Genomic DNA, 16,604 nt, shown 5'->3' on the forward strand with positions numbered 1-16,604 from the left:
ACACATTATATTATCGTCTTTAATATAGAAAGATAAGTACCTAGTTTTAATTACCGACGAGAGAAAGTTTATCGTGGGCCTCGGCCGAATGCAACTGATTCGATCTTCGACGTATGTCCCCAATCGTCATGCTTCGATGTGCGCTATTGGGCTGCCAAATAGACGGCATATGTGATTATTGCCCTGCACTGCTCACTAAGTGCATTGTTTTATATAAATACTTGTACTTTATTAAATAATTCAAAATAACCTGAATGATGTTGCACTAAGACGCCAAGAGTTAGTCGCACCACATGTGAAGCAGACACCCCATTCAAATAATGAAATAAATTATTTATATCAATTCAATATAATTAAGTTCATCTACAAATAGAATGCAACAAATAGGATGCAAAAACTTTATAGTAATAATAAACATATGACTCTTATATAAAACACTTCATTTATCCGCCAATGCCTATTTATACTAGCAAGATCTTTCCAAGTTTGTAAATGAATAATGAAACAAGATCGATAAAAGTCCTGCTTCATATATTTCTATTGAATCTTCGGCCTCAAACCAAGATGTAATAAATTCTGTAGACAAGTGGCAACTTGAACTTTATGAGATTACGTATTCAAGTGACAGCTTCTTCGGATCTATTTATAACGCTGACTCGCGTTTTTCACTATGAACCGGGTCCTGTACAAGCGGCCATTGATATCTGTCGATAGGTAAGCAGTTACAAATTCTAAATAAAATTCCAAACAACCGATATATAAAATATCTCAAGTTGATATTCAAAATAATAATCTGCTTTTCGATTAGTCCGCCAATTTCGAATATTTAAAGTGTGCACGGATTAAGAACATTAACGAAAAAATGCTTGAAGTGTAGAGTTTTTACGTTCATATTTATCCTAGGGGCGAAAAAAGTCGTTAAGGAAGTCTAATGACATAGCGAACCAAGGCCTATCGTCCAGTAACATTTCCATATCGTGTGTTGGAATTGGTCGCCAGATATTTATTAGTTTCAGTTCAGATGCATGGACTTGATAAGTTAGTTAATCGGCCAAGTTGACCAAAATATTGATCGAAACCTGCTAATTGCACTTAAATGAGCATGACGACACAAGACTATGTAAGCACCCATTTAAAACCTCAGCCGACATTATGGAAAGAAACATACAATGTCAAATTCATCACGGAACTGCAGGATACTACTTACGTTAACGGATTTTGAGAATATGAACATCGAGTAAAAAAACATATTACCCAAATACAGTGAAAATAAAGAATTTTAGCACGTAGCTAATCTGTGTAAATTTTGAATTCCCGTTGTGACATGAAGACCTTTTTCGAATCAGGTCAGGTATAACACTTTGTGAAAAAAGCAGAGAGTATTAAATAAATAATCGTAAATTTGTCTCATTATCGTTGACAATTTGTCCTCTGTAGACGAGCGAGCCGGCAGATCACGGGCAATTGAAAATACTTTTTCGCAAGAGAATAACTCAGCCTCCACCATACAAATAACATATATCAATTCTTTCGCTGCCAAATACATGATATCTCTAGTAAACAGCATATCAAGAACGCTTGTGTTGTATCCCTTCAGAGCAAATCCATCTCACGTATACGGCCTCCAACGCCACTTCACTTGGCGAATCGTCTCAACACCAAGATCCACCCTATATATTGCCATCGAACGTGCTTCAAACGAGCATGCACTTTTATTGGTACATTTTGCCTTGTACACTACACCACCTCCTCGACATAAAACGACCGGCGTGATTTCGTTTCAACTTGCTGTACCACAAGACAAAATCTATCATTGTTAAACGGTTTCCGATCTTCTTTCCATAGCCCGCTCCTCGGTTTATTATTGTTATTATTATTTGTAGACAAAGCGCCTCCACCGAATTTACCACCGGCGACCATTCCCCCACCTGAAGTAGGCACCACAGTCCGGTTGCAATCTGGACATAAGGTTAAAAGTATCGGGGTACAGAACACAATGACAATTCCTATGACAGTGACGTGGTTTTCAGTGAGTTGGCCGCCAGTGTCGTCGTTTTCGTCTTTGCAAATTTCACCGAATGTTTCATCCTGATTCATAATTTTTTTGACCGATTCGCTACTTTTGATAAGTTGGCAACACGTTTTTTCGATATTAATTTGCTGTTTAGGGGTTAGTCTTCCTAAATCGTAGCCGCTGAATTCATCATTCGAGTCACAAGGCAATGTAAAATACCACTTGACGTACTGGGGAACTGCTGCATTTGTGATATTTTCCGATGTATCTCTCTTTACAGGTTTCAAATCGCCTGATGTTTCGTTGATTTCGTTGTAGCGAAAGATTTCAAATACCTTATTGTCGTTTTCATCAAATTCTGACGTCATGATTGATCTGTACAAACGCAAAAATTGAACAAGGCAAAACTGTGAGTCGCACTTACATGACCAAGGATTGTGTGTTGCTCGGAGAATACGAACAGGCGATTGTTCTACGATCGGGCCCTCTTCGCTTGCTTCAGAATCCGCCGCCAGTTCGCCTTCTGGCTTTATTTTATTATCTATGGAAAAACCGGGCGAATTGGGAACAGATTTTTCATCTCTTTTCGAGTGTTTCGTAAAAGTTCTGATTTTCCCATCTTTTTCCTTCGCTTTTTCGCACAGCGGATCGTTTTCCAACTTAGTTGGTGCTCGTAGAAGCCATTCCTTTTTAGGAATCCTGAGTTTGTTATGTCCCAGTTCAATAGATAATGTGTAAGCTGATCTGAAATGCCGCAACGCATGTGGTCCTACATCATCAATTTCATTGTAGGATAAGTCAAGAGTTAAAATGGATTTGAGTCCGCAAAACATGGAGTTTTGTACGTAAGATATTTCGTTGTGATGTAGGTGAAGTACTTCAAGATTACTTAGGTAGTTGAATGTAAGACTCGGTATTGCTTGGACTCGATTGTACGATAAATCCAATTCACGAAGTTCGGAAAGGCCTGCAAGAGAAACATAAATATATTTAGGCAGAAGCACGTGATGTAATATGTAGTTCTTTGGTACCTCCACAGGTGGCACATCGTGTATAGCAGGGATGTGCAACCTTTAATTCAGGAAGGCCAGATATAAATAACTGGGTGAAACCGCGGGCCGCATTTTGTTCAATGTAGAATTTCTGGTAATTGCAGGCACAAACATTTTAGTTATTGATTTTATGACATGCGTTTTTCGCTTCGAACAAACTAGCTGTTAGGGCAGGGGTCGGGAACCCATGGCTCGCGAGCCATATATGGCTCTTTTGCTGACGGCATATGGCTCCCAGAAAAATCTAATATTCTAAGACTAAGCTTACGAGATCCCAAACTCTTTTATAGCCGAATTTGGCAGGAAATTCCCAATACGTTTCAAAACACGCGTCCAGCACATGTCTATGTTATGTAAGATATTTACTAGACAGGCATTGTGACAAACAAGGGGATTCCGGAACATATATTGTGACATCACAAAGCGATATAGTTTTAGAGAACTACGGAGATGTCTAAACGAAAAGGGGTGATGAGTATCGTAGATTTCCACATTGGGCTGCAGGTGAGCAACCGTTCAAGGTCCGCAGCGCTTACATGCAGCATCAGAAATCACATTAAATGTATAATGACATTGTATGTGTTGACTTTCGAGTAAACATTTCAGGTCTGATTAATTGAAGAAATGTTATATGGCTCGCACGGAAATGCAATTGAAAATATGTATATTTTATGGCTCTCTTGACCAAAAAGGTTCCCGACCCCTGTGTTAGGGCATTGTTACGGCATAGATGTTAAATTGGACTCCGGTATACGCTTTGCGACGCAAAGGATTGGAATTACTCGCACATACCAGATTAAACTAAATTAAAAACTCGTTTTGTGGGTCGCACATCATTCACAATTTTTCCTTGAGGGCCGATCAAATGACGAAAACAAGTTGATATTTACATTGTTATGATGCTGGCTAAAATATTATTGGTTACACGAAAATCGATTAGCAAAGATATTTTCACCATCGCCTTTCTTGCTTTGATACATGAAAAGATAAGATAGCATAATGATAACATTCACAAAACATAAACACCTTTAAAACATATCAAATGGCGTCGTATCTGACACTGGATAACGATACACACAAACATAACGATGCATATATAAACAATTTAATGAACTATATCATCAATGTCTGACATGAAATATGATTCCAGATTCTTCGATAAGGATGATTCATGATAGTCCAACAGCGAGTTTCTTGCATCTATCGAATTATCATATAAATCTGGTTCTAAACATCCAAGTGTTTTTGAGATGTGACCCATGAAAACTTTTTTCTATACCTTATCGCTGTGAATTTTCTATGCTTACTTTAAGCAAAAGGACACATACTTCTAAAATCATTACTCCTCGTCATATTTTAATTACAGCAATTTGATTAAATAAATTTTGGGAACATCAATCAAAATTGTCAAAAAAAACGCAAAATAACAAAATCGATTCGATGTTTGCAACCGTGCCAGAAAACTCTGCCTACGTGAGAGAGATGTCAACTGTTACGTCACTGTAAACACATTACTGATTAGTCATTGTTGCGGAAGTCAACACAGAAGTTCATCCTAAGGGAAACATCCATTGATAGAAACTGATATGTTTTTATGAAACAAAAGATTGTGGGGTCGTATGACGAACTGCCTATCTGCGTTTCTGGATCTATATGTGGCGTGTGTCTCAATTCACAGAATGCTTGGAGTAAGATGAGTCAAGAATTTAAGTAACTGTGTCTAAATTTAAATGAATATGAAACTTACATATCCTTATATATTTCACCACAACTTTAAGTTTATAAGAAAAGCACAATCTATTTTCAATTTTAAATAAAAACAAATATATTATCTCAGTGAACGGCGATACTCGAACACTATCAAAGGCCCACCATCCATAGGCGCTTATATGCCTTGGATAACTTCGACAGCTAAGTGCGGCTGTAGAGCGATTACTTAAGATATTGTTAGATGTCAGTGGCTCCTTATACCTGGCTTTGTTTGGAGCAAAAGGCACGAGTGAGTATACAAAAAAAATTTGCAACCCCCATTTTGCTACGCTCTTGCCGCCACCAGGACATTATATTTATACCAAAGTTTCTCCATAATCTCCATATATTTTTACACAAACGTAGCGATTATAATTTATTTTTATTTAGTTCATCTGTTTTTTATGAATTTTGTCAAATTTATAATTAATGCTAAGGTTACAGAATCTTGGAAGTAATCGATATTAAGACGAAAAACTTGAATTTTTCGCTTTTTAAGTCGATAATACACTCAATAACGTTTATATGCAGTCGATATAATACATGCATATAGTTACTGTTCGATTTTTGATATCCAAAGCTCATTTTCAATATTAATTCTATGCTTTTAAATAATGATCCCAATTGCTTTTAAATGTTAAAATAGCTGGTTAATTAAGTTTTATAAATGTGTACATAGATGTGAAAACACAATTTTTAAATTTGATTATTTTTACACTAATTTGAATTACCATCAAACTCATATAAATTTTACAGTGATTTGTAACAGCAAAGCATCTTCAAGTTCACAGACGCACGAATTTAATCGATCTATATTGAGGTAATCATCCCAGACCAAAACAATAAGAAAATAAATTGGTAAACCCGGCACGAAAATCAGACAAAGCCAATTATCCGAGACAACGAATCCGTTTCGTTTAAAAAAATTTGCAAAATTGCAAGATTTTTGATGCTTATTTTGAAAATGTTTCTGCTGTATGTCCTTTGGTCCTATAGATACAGGCAGGTGACCGCAGGTACTGATAGCTAATATTAACCGCAGCCAATTTTTAATTATCGCAACTAAACTGAAGATCCTCGGAAGACATACACACAATATTTGGATTAAACTCTTTCAACATCACCACAATCGGATTTATTCGGTGAAAATAAGAGAGAACCGCGCGACACTAAGTAACTTAAATCAAAAATCCACCTAAAACAAGCACAGGCGCGTATGTGCTGTAATATGGATAAACCAGAGAATCAATTTATTATACATGAGAGATTCAAATGTATTCTTGTAGGCAAAGTTTGTGTCGCATCTATAGAAAAAAAAAAATACTGTAATCTGTTCTTGTACATTGCCTAGGATTATTTTTTTTTATCATATACCTAATATCAGTAACCGACATTTTAACTTTTCTGCTCATGGTTATAATCAGGTACAAATATGTAATATGGTTCAAATTCGACAAGTAAACAAATTGACTATACCCACCAATAATATATACTCCCATAGCCAATCAAAGTTTATATCGCATTTGTAGAGTATAATTAAAGGCACTCTAGAAGTGTGTGTGCCAGGAGGTGACTAATTTTGTTCGCCTATTCTATCTACATCAAGTTGTGTAAAGGGACGGACGCCATGGGCAGGGGGTATATTCACTTGGCTTACACAGACAGTCCCTGAACCTGGCACACACACAACGGGAGTGCCTAATTAATTAATAATGAAGATTAATAATCATGATCTGGTCTTGTACAAGCTGGGATGATTGATTTATTTAAAATGCCACTGGTCGATCATTTCTTTTAGGTATTTGAAAATGAGCTACAAAAAGCATTTGAAAAATGTCGGAGAGGTTTACTTAATTGTTACACTAAGCTAGTCGAATTACTTGGTATAGGAATTGCTTGAGTAATAATAGTACACTAGACAACATTTACGGTCGTCTCATATAATCTCTATGTCGAGTCACTCCAGTCTAGTGGATGCTATTAGTGGCTCAGCTGCCAACACCATTTTCACTTATAATAACGGTATTCTAAAAACTTAATTTCCGACCTTGGAAATTAAATTAGATATTGAATCTTGGGTGTCGCTGCTCGATAACCAATCTTGGTTCCCCGCGACTTCCCTTCCCCTGTAGAATGTGTGTTTAATTTTATTTTTTGACAATTTCGTATGTTTTTTTTTTTACTGGATGGAAAAAATAATTTTGACTATGACTATGACTAGAAAATAAATGACTAAATTTCGAGGATCAGATAATTATGAATAAAAATTAATTAAAAGCACCAAAAATAACAAGGAATCACTCTTCAATATTGTAAAAAAAATTATTTGATTTTTAGTTCAATTTTTTAGGTTTTCAGATTTTAATTTACCTCCTATTTAGCCTCATATAATTGAGTGGTGTCAAGATACTCTAAAAAGGTAACGTTTTGCCAATATTGTTTCGCTAAAGCACCATCTGCTATGCAGCCAGAGCCAACCACTTTGACCATACTAAATCATTCCTCAAGATTTTATTCACAATATGAAATTAAATTGAATTAAAACGAAATTTCAAACAATTCTGTCGTTTTATTTTTTTGCCAACCTTCTAATTTGTGATGAATTAGTGGAACACTTCCATCTTCCATCTTCCACACCAGTTCGAAGATTAATGATTTTTTTTAAATTTTCATGATTTTCGGATTAAAGATTTCGACTTTATAGGCTCATATTGGGTTAAATCAGGGACGAGGAAACTACGGCCCATGGGCCATAATATGGGGCTCATTAAAGCATTTTGTGCTGTCCCCAGGTCTTAGAGAAAATTGTGAAAAGTTTTTTAGCTAAATACAAATTTTAGATTTATTTTCAAACTTTATTTAAAATAACTAAACTGTGAATTGTTATTAAAATAATATTAATTTTGTTTATCTCCGGCGCAACAACGTCGGCACTTTTGAATTCGACACTAAAGGTAATTAACGTATATTGCATATAAGCCGAGTTTAATATTAGAAAAAAAATTGCCAGACTGAGGGGTCGTCTCGTACGCGCATAACCGTGATCACACTCAAACGAAATGATATTATGCTAATTTAATTCCAACAGCTATATGCGGGGATATAAGTGTGGCGATACAAAATTGAGAAGTGAGGATATGGCGATATATGATTAGGTACTTTTCCGAATGCGGGCATTGCAAAAATCTTTGCCCACTCATGGTTTAAATCATTGTATTCTGAAAAAGTAATGGAATGTTTCGCTGATACAAAGTACATTTTGGGATGGTCTTTTTTTGAATAATGCTGGCTTCTTTTATTTTAACCAAATGAAACGTTATATTTATCAAAATTGAAAGTGGCATCACAAGAAAAAGGCGAATTTGTCGTAGGAATCATCCATCGCTCCCAATTAACTTAACGTAAAGTAAATTTTGAATTTTTTTTCCGTAATTAAATTACTTAGTAGCAAACTCATTCACGTTCACAAAAAAGTTCACTCAACGCAAAGAAACACCAAGAAAGAATAACGAAACCCGCGAATACACGCGACATATTCAATTACTGGAAGTACCCTAAGTTTACTCAACACGGACCGTGTGCTCGTATATTCAATTTCGGATTCTTGTTATTTCTTGACATCTCTAGTGTTTTTCTAATCTTGGACGCAATCTCATAACATAATAGAAGTCCTAAATACATAATTCATGTGTGACTTTTCGACGCAAGGGTTGACTTTTACTGTTAGCAAAAATAAGTAAAAATCATCAAATATTACTGTAATTTCTATGTAAAAAGAATGTACTTGTCAAGCCTTAGATGTTTAAAAACCACATCGGACATTGTATCGTGAATTTTGAGAAATTCCCAGTATTATGGTGAAATCCCGTTAATTTTGGTATTTTTTCACAGTATTTCGTTTTTACCCCATTTCTTGAGTTGTACAAGTCGTATTTCAGAAAAAGGAATCAATATATTGTGAACAACGTCTTATTTTCAGAGATGCAATGTCAATTGAATCTCCCGTTTCTTATGTCAAGACACTCTGCGAATTTCAAAGATATTCGACGAGTTTACCTAATTCATCAAATTTCAGAGGCTATTTTTGGTTTTTACCTATCCTGTCACGTGAATCATATGTCACAAATGTATATAGCATCACCATTTCATATTCTTTTTAATCTCAAACACCCAATTTCATATCAAGCTGTTTCCGTTAAGTATGAATATCAGCAAATTTGGGGGTGAAATACCTAGAACTCAAAACTGACAAAATGTAAATTTAATAGCTATCTAGCACTCCAGCCATTTTTGTACTGAACATGTAAAATCGATTTATCCACTTTTGTGTATATAAAAAGTCAAATGAAGATGTGTCGGTGAATTATAATCAAGCGAAATTTTATTATGAATTATCGCATTCCAGTATTTATCAACCTATGGGTCGCGACTCAAAACAGGTTGCCTGAAAATTCACTTGAGTCGCTAGTTTTTTTTTGTTTTGTGAAATCCCAAAAGTGCTGATTTTACTTTCTAGTGATTTTCTTTGATAATTTATTATTTGGTATTGATGCATTGCTCAGTATATGTGGGAAGCAGTGCGGAAAGGTTGGGGACCACTGCCATATACTACTCATGGGGAAGTCGAATAAAAAACCAACGTATTAGCTTTTTAACGCTTCCTCCATTTCGAAATTACTGAAAATTGATTGCTTACGAAGAAAAGCGATTTTTCTCATAATAACAACAAATCACCGCCAACAACGACAGAATGATCCAAAATGATCCAAAAGTACACTTCGCGTCCATTAATATCACAACAATATAAAGGTTCAGTTGGTGTCTGGTATGGCAACATGTAACTCGCATTCCTGCGATAACGAGAGTCCAGAAATATAATGATCATTAATTACTCCTGGCAATCCACGATAAATCCGCCGCAAATCTGTATACAAATATAGCAATACACATTGACAAAAATATTAATAACAAGACGTATCTAAGCAGTGAAATCCCGATACATGGTCTGGTCACTCAGCAATATTTAGGGTTTTAGGAAAAATTTGGATAATAAATTGCAAAGTAAACTACAGTTTACATTTTGGTTTTCCAGTAAATTAGTGTTCCCATTTTCAGTAAAAGAAACCTGTTTTTGATCATGTCATTGGACCACTGTAATACATTATTTATGCAACGCACTACAGGATGAATTCGTCTGAAATCTTGACGTCTTTTAAGATTTATTACCCTCAATTGTTTGCCAAGGATAATTTGTCGAATAATCAGAAACGGGAAACTTCAGTAATTTTAAATGATTACATCAACTATATAAAATGTTATTCAGATTGGGGTTTAATTTAATTTCAATCGAAGACTGCGTATTATTAATAATGCCGTAAACAATATCGGTAATTCAGTAAGACACATCACTTATTAGTTAATTGTATGAACGTTTGAGATGCAAAATCGACATCTTTATGATGTAAATAATAATAAGGAAAATAGTCTAATGAAAGGGAGCTGTAATTTGGACTAAGCAAAAATCAAAAAAAGTTCCCGACTTTTAGACCGAATAGTAATTTGTGGCGATGATGACCGGCTTTGATTCAATTAATGGCGTCTTAGCAAAAAATACATTTTTTTCACTGAGAATTTCAGAGCAATTGGTCCAGTATTTAAAAGCAATTTCTTCATGACACTCATTCAGAAATTGGATAGCATGATATTTGAGCAAAGCTACTGACACTTTAACGAAAAATAGTGTGGAGTTGAGCGTTCGTAAATACCGATAGGCGATTGGCTTGGTTACACAGTTTTTCAGTTTAAAGTGATTAAAGAAGTCAGACGAAACTTTGTGTGCAGCAAGAATCTTTAATCACTTAGGATAGTTATTACTTATCGATCTTGATCGGTAAGTATGTTGATAGGTATTCGTCTGTTTGTCTGTCTGTCTGTCTGTTAGATGCACGCGATATCTCACGAAAGCAAGATTGAATCTGCTCCAAATTTTGCATGTGCACTCATCATATCTCGGACCAGAAGCCTATCGATTTTGGATGTATCATGTCGTAGAATTAGCGAGTTATTAATCAATTAGTGATGGGACACGCGGTGTCACTATAGAGTTTCGATCGATAAGTCTTCGGTCTCCGACCGATATTCTCGTCTTTACTCTTGCTACAGCATCCTTGCATTATATGCATACGTCTCCACCGGCACAAAAGCTTGATCACATTGTATTGTCAATTTAAATTGCGAATTTCCTAATGCTTCCTAAATATTGATTTTCAATGCGCTCCTGCTCACCCATGTCAAATCAAATTAAATAGATCAAATTTGTTGTGATATTTAAATAATTTAATTTCCCATCGACAATCTCAGCAAGCAGATTAGACAAACGATAAATCGATTTCAGGGTTGACAAAATCCGGAAGACTTTTCTTTAATCTCGTGGGATTAGAAAATTTTGCTTATTAGCGGAACGTAAACAATGAGTGACTGAAATCGTGACAAAGTCTTGTACGCCTTTTCGAACTGTTTTTTTTGTTGATTTGGTAACTAAGGAATAATCAATTTTTACAATATCATAAATTTTCATAGGAATTCTAGCTCATTATAATAGACTACGGTATGTAATTCACTATGGTAAGTACCAGGGTACTTTTGAGCCTGGACAAGCTTTTTCAGAAAACCGTTGAATTAAACATAACTCATGCATAATATTCTTGTGATACATTGGTAAATATGGAGTAATACGAGACCATATGCCTATCTATGTTTACAACACCAGCCAAAGCTTTCGGAAATATTGCCTGCCCCTCGATGGCCTATAAATATTTTAAAAAGCCAGATTTATTTTTTTTTGGAAAAATTCCTACCGTGTCTTGAATTTCAACCACGAATTAACCTCTACGTACTGATCAAACAGAATAAATCTGAATATATTAGAATAATCGTTTTCAAATGATCGAAAAATCAAATTTTCACCATTATCAACTTGAAATTTACTTGTGTGATATGTCTCACTTGCAATACCAACATGGAAAACCAGAAAACCGTGTTTTAGTTTGTAAAAAAGTGCTTCCGCTTCAACTCTGGCACAAAATTCAATTTTGTGACCACAGTTACAAGTTACACTACATGAAATGAGCTTGCTAGACCGCGAAATATAAACATTCAAAATTTTCATCATCTTGAAATTTTCATGGAAGATATTCAGACCGCAGCGTATTATCAGCAGAATGCCCGAGAGCCTATGACTCCCCTACCACATCAATATGAATAGACAAGGCAATTAGTTAGCTAATGTACCATGTCCCTGGACAAAACAAGGATTGGCTTACTTATATGAAAATTACACACATATGAAGGTCTTTTTTATTTAATTCAAAAGTCTTGTGCATGACATTGCGTTTCTTGTCACAGTTGTAAAATGCTTGTCTGAAGAAGTCTGACCGAGGTCAGAAATACATTTGTTTTAGTGTGCAGCAAGAATTTTGAATTAAATAAAGTTGTCATTTTTACTGTTGCCACAGCATCCTTGCGTTATACGCATACGGATCCACCTGCGCAAAGGCATATAGCAAGGAAAAGTTGTTAGTTTCACGTAACCCCAACTGTTAGTAATAAAGATCTTACCTCGAAATGCATCGATAGAGAGGTAGGAAATTTGATTATGTTGGAGATTGAGTACTTTCAATTTATTCAGTCGATGAAAAGATGATCCTTCTATGGATACAATCCCTTGAAACCACATTCTCAACTCAGTGACATCATCGGGTACGTCAAATTGCGTTATGACGTCACGAAGAGCATACATGTTAGTTGGGCTGAGAGTTGTAGTGTTCGGAGTCATAGAACCTCCGGATACCACTTGTGAAGTTGGTTCCACTACTAATACTGTCGGCGTAGAATGAGAAAGATCAACAACCACCGGATTTAGTATCTGTGGCACGCATTCATAGATAACCGGCAGTTTGGGAATGCGTGGGGTAATAACACGGCAAGTATGTGGCCAAGTATTAATTTCATTTACAGTAGGACTTGGGTTGTTGGCAATGTTTCTTCGCAGTCTTGACCTTGCTGTTTTTAACCTTTCAATTAAGTTATTTTTCCATTTGTTTCGATTTATATATAAATTATTTCCGTTTTGTGTCCATGGTGAAACTCTTTGCATAGAATCATTGGCTACCGGCCTGTATGTTTGCTTGACTAGTCCAATGTCGTTTAAATACACTTTGTCAAGAATTGCCATTCCACTCGCCAAGCCTAACGTCAAGGTGATTATATAATGAATAAACATAAATTGAAGCAGTATTATCCAAAGTCTTGTATTTCCACAGTTTAAAAGAAATATTTTGCTTGAATGACTTCGACAAAATTTAGAAATAACTTTCCAGGTGACGGAAATGTTATGAAATTGCATTATTTCATCATCTTTGACTGACGTCACATGCCGTTTACACAATGATGGCGTTTTAGACAATCTTAGAAAACAGTGACTATAAGTATAAACCTGGAACAATATTGAAATACATGAAAGTATATATTATTTGGTTTAATTAAGAGTCGTCACAGAAAATTGTTTTAGTGTGCAACAATCAAATAGAACAGTCATCTTTACTCTTGCAACAGCATCCTTACATTAACGCATATGGATCCACGGGTACAACTACAAGCCATAGAGCAGGGGTCGGCAAACTTTTGTCGTTCGCGGGCCAAATTTAAAGGTTGCAAGTCATTGGCGGGCCGCACATATTTTTAGAAAGTTAAAAACCGAGGGAATGACCAATGAATAACATTTTTTCACATAGATTTCAGTTAAATTTCAAGCAGCGCGCGAAGACTGATTCTTTGAATATTTTCTGCGCCATTAAACCATTTGCACTCAGCATCAATTTTGTCACGTTATGTTGCCATTTGTCTAAATATATCAATTTATCGGCTCAATATAATTTAGTGTCTCAAAACAAATTCTGTTACGTAAAGAATATAATCGTGTCAATACAGTTGTTTTGTTAATATAATTCAGTGAAGCGTCTGGGGCCGGATCTGGCCCGCGGGTCGTAGTTTGCCGACGCCTGCCACAGAGCAAAGAAAGCAGTTAGTCCCGAGTAATCTCATTTGATAATTCAGTAAATAAATTATATAAAATGGAAATACACACTCACCGATCCTTCTCAAAATGCTATTTATCACACCATGGATATATAATTATGTCATCGAAATAAAGTTTTATAAAATAGCATCCCGTTTCAACTGTCTCTCTTTCTAAACCAATCTAATATCAATCGGCAACTGTCTCCATCTAAACGAATTTCTTGAGCGAAAAGTCACAAAAATCATCAAAAATTCCGAGGCTATATAAACCCGCCAATGGCTAGAAAACCGTAACTACGTAAAACTTAAAAGTATATTAAATAAACATAGAAAACTCCGCTTACCGGTGCTTATCAATATTCAACATTTTACAACATAGATTGTTGAAGATAAGTTGCTGCGGTTGCACGGAACCAAATACTTTTCCTTGCTGTATACTTTTGCGCAAGTAGATCCGTATGCGTATGATGAAAAAAGGGCGCTCTGGAAGTATTCGTACCAAGATGACGCACAACCTGAACAACCCTAACCTGGTACACACACTATGTTCAGGCTATGCGCCATCTTGGTACGAATACTTTGGGAGCGCCGAAAAAAGGCTGTAATAATGATTATTCTATTTGATTAAAGAGTTTTGATAGTGTGCAGCGAGAGTTTTGATAGTGTGCAGCGAGACTTTTGAATCAAATAGAAAGATGAACGAATCACCAAAATCCCTACAAAACAACAAAATCACATCTGAACAATACTTATGAGCGACAAGTTCACCGCAAATATATGATCCAAAATTCTGAAACTATAAAACATGCCAAGGGCTATTTATCGTTTCTAGAATCCAGACATAAAACCGCACTAGACAACAACTATTTCGCATTACACAAGAATCTGGTACAATCTGGCTTCTATATATCGTTTAACATATTTAACTATTCTAAAATACATTTTGTTTTGTTATCGTAATGGAAATTAAATGACGTATTTATACGTCATTATCTCGGAACAAGTCTCTACACATGCAGAATGGACGTTTTCGCGACCCTTGACCCCTGGAAATAACACGTAAAACTACCAAAAAATGCAATGTTTACAACCACGCTTGAATATCTGTCTGAGCGAAAGAAGTGTTTTAGCGGCCGTATAAATTCCGACTGTTGCGTCATTGTCAACTTATTGCTGATTTGTAATTGTTACGGAAATAAATAAGGAAATTGATGCTCGGGAAAACATTCATTGCTAGGTTAGGAGATACTATAATTTCTATAGCTTAGCCGTACCAAATGTTTTTTACCCATTATAGGCCAATGCGTCAGCAACGAAAGTCGCAACAATTCTGTGTGAGTGCACTCCTTAAATATATCTACCAATACCACACAGGATTCAAACAACTATTTAATTTGCTATGTCTGGATTGGAAATTCTTGGAATGAAGAGTTATTGTGTTCATTGTCTCTACATTCAAGCTGGAATATAATATTTCCAAGAACATCTTGCAAGGCGTGGAATAAGACTTGATTTTGACATAGTACAAAATGAACGATCTAGGACAGGGTGGTCCAAACCCAGGCCCGCGGCCATATGTGGCCCGCCAGTTCATTATCTTTGGCCCGCGTCGCATTCGGAGAGGAATCGAAAAAACGCATTTCTTGTTGTTTCGTCATAAAATTAACCAAAAAATCTTGACATATTGTTGCATCACTAATGTCACTGAATTGACTAGTGTTATTGCTATAGGCTTGCTGAGGCAACTAGCGAAGTTAAACGAGCGAAGTTCTTGGCACTGTTGTGGCCCGCGAACAATGCAAAAGTAATTTTGTGGCCCGTGGAATGCCGTAAAAGTGAGGCATACTTTTCTGAAATGAGGCGACCTTCTGTTAGTATGTTCGAAACAGTGGCGCAGCCAGGATTTTCAAAAGGGTGTGGGGTTTAAAATCGAAAATTCTCATTCCCTTCTGGAACAGTCGCCGCGATTATGCGCTCGTAACTCGTGGTTACAAAAACTAGGTCTTAAAATTTCGAATCCCACCACAAATTGTACCTTGAACCCTATCTTGAACCCTATAGCTTCAGGTAATTAAAATCCGCGAGTGGAATGAATGAAATATATCCATATGTATTAGAAAAAACGGGGCTCCCGAAGTATGCGAACCAAGATGGCGGACATAGGAATGTAATATGTGTACTAGGTTAGTGTTAGGCCATAATTTTAGCTATAAATACTACGGGAGGCTCTTGGCTAGTCTTCGAACTGATAATAGGACCAAAATAAGGAAAATTGGAAAAAATTATCGCTCAACCCTAACCTGTTACCCATGTTACGTTCCGATGTCCGCCATCTTGGTTCGCATACTTCGGGAGCACCGAAAAAACTACAAATCATATAATACTGCAGTCCTCGCGCTAGTAATACCCATTAAATGATTCGAATCACAATTCAATCATGTTCGCGAGCAAGGACTATTTTATGTTTATAAACTATTTTACTGTTAAAAATATCATAGCTGCAGGGCCTTAATGCATATTTTCTCACTGCAAATCGAATAGAACGAAAAACCTAACTTCTATCACCTACTACCAGTCAAATGTATTAATAAAGCCTAATCATAAGCCTAGACATACACAGTGCATTTTCCTTTATTATGAAAAATGAACACAGACATGTTCCAGTATTGTTTCCCCCTGTAAATTGATATAGTATTTTTATAGTCGTTTAT

The 16,604-nt window shown here is 35.9% G+C and overlaps 1 protein-coding gene across 1 annotated transcript; it reads right to left on the bottom strand.

The window, feature by feature from the left end:
* Nucleotides 1-111: 111 nt before the first annotated feature.
* LOC120336866 (uncharacterized) lies at nucleotides 112-13,305 on the bottom strand. The gene is made up of 2 exons (XM_039404632.2): nucleotides 12,433-13,305; nucleotides 112-2,981 (listed from the first exon to the last, which is right to left on the bottom strand). The coding sequence occupies exons 1-2, from the start codon at nucleotides 13,217-13,219 to the stop codon at nucleotides 1,738-1,740; spliced, it is 2,031 nt and encodes a 676-aa protein (XP_039260566.2). The 5' UTR covers nucleotides 13,220-13,305; the 3' UTR covers nucleotides 112-1,737.
* Nucleotides 13,306-16,604: the final 3,299 nt, after the last annotated feature.

This window comes from Styela clava, chromosome 2 (assembly GCF_964204865.1).
Source record: "Styela clava chromosome 2, kaStyClav1.hap1.2, whole genome shotgun sequence".
Taxonomy (NCBI): Eukaryota; Metazoa; Chordata; class Ascidiacea; order Stolidobranchia; family Styelidae; genus Styela; species Styela clava.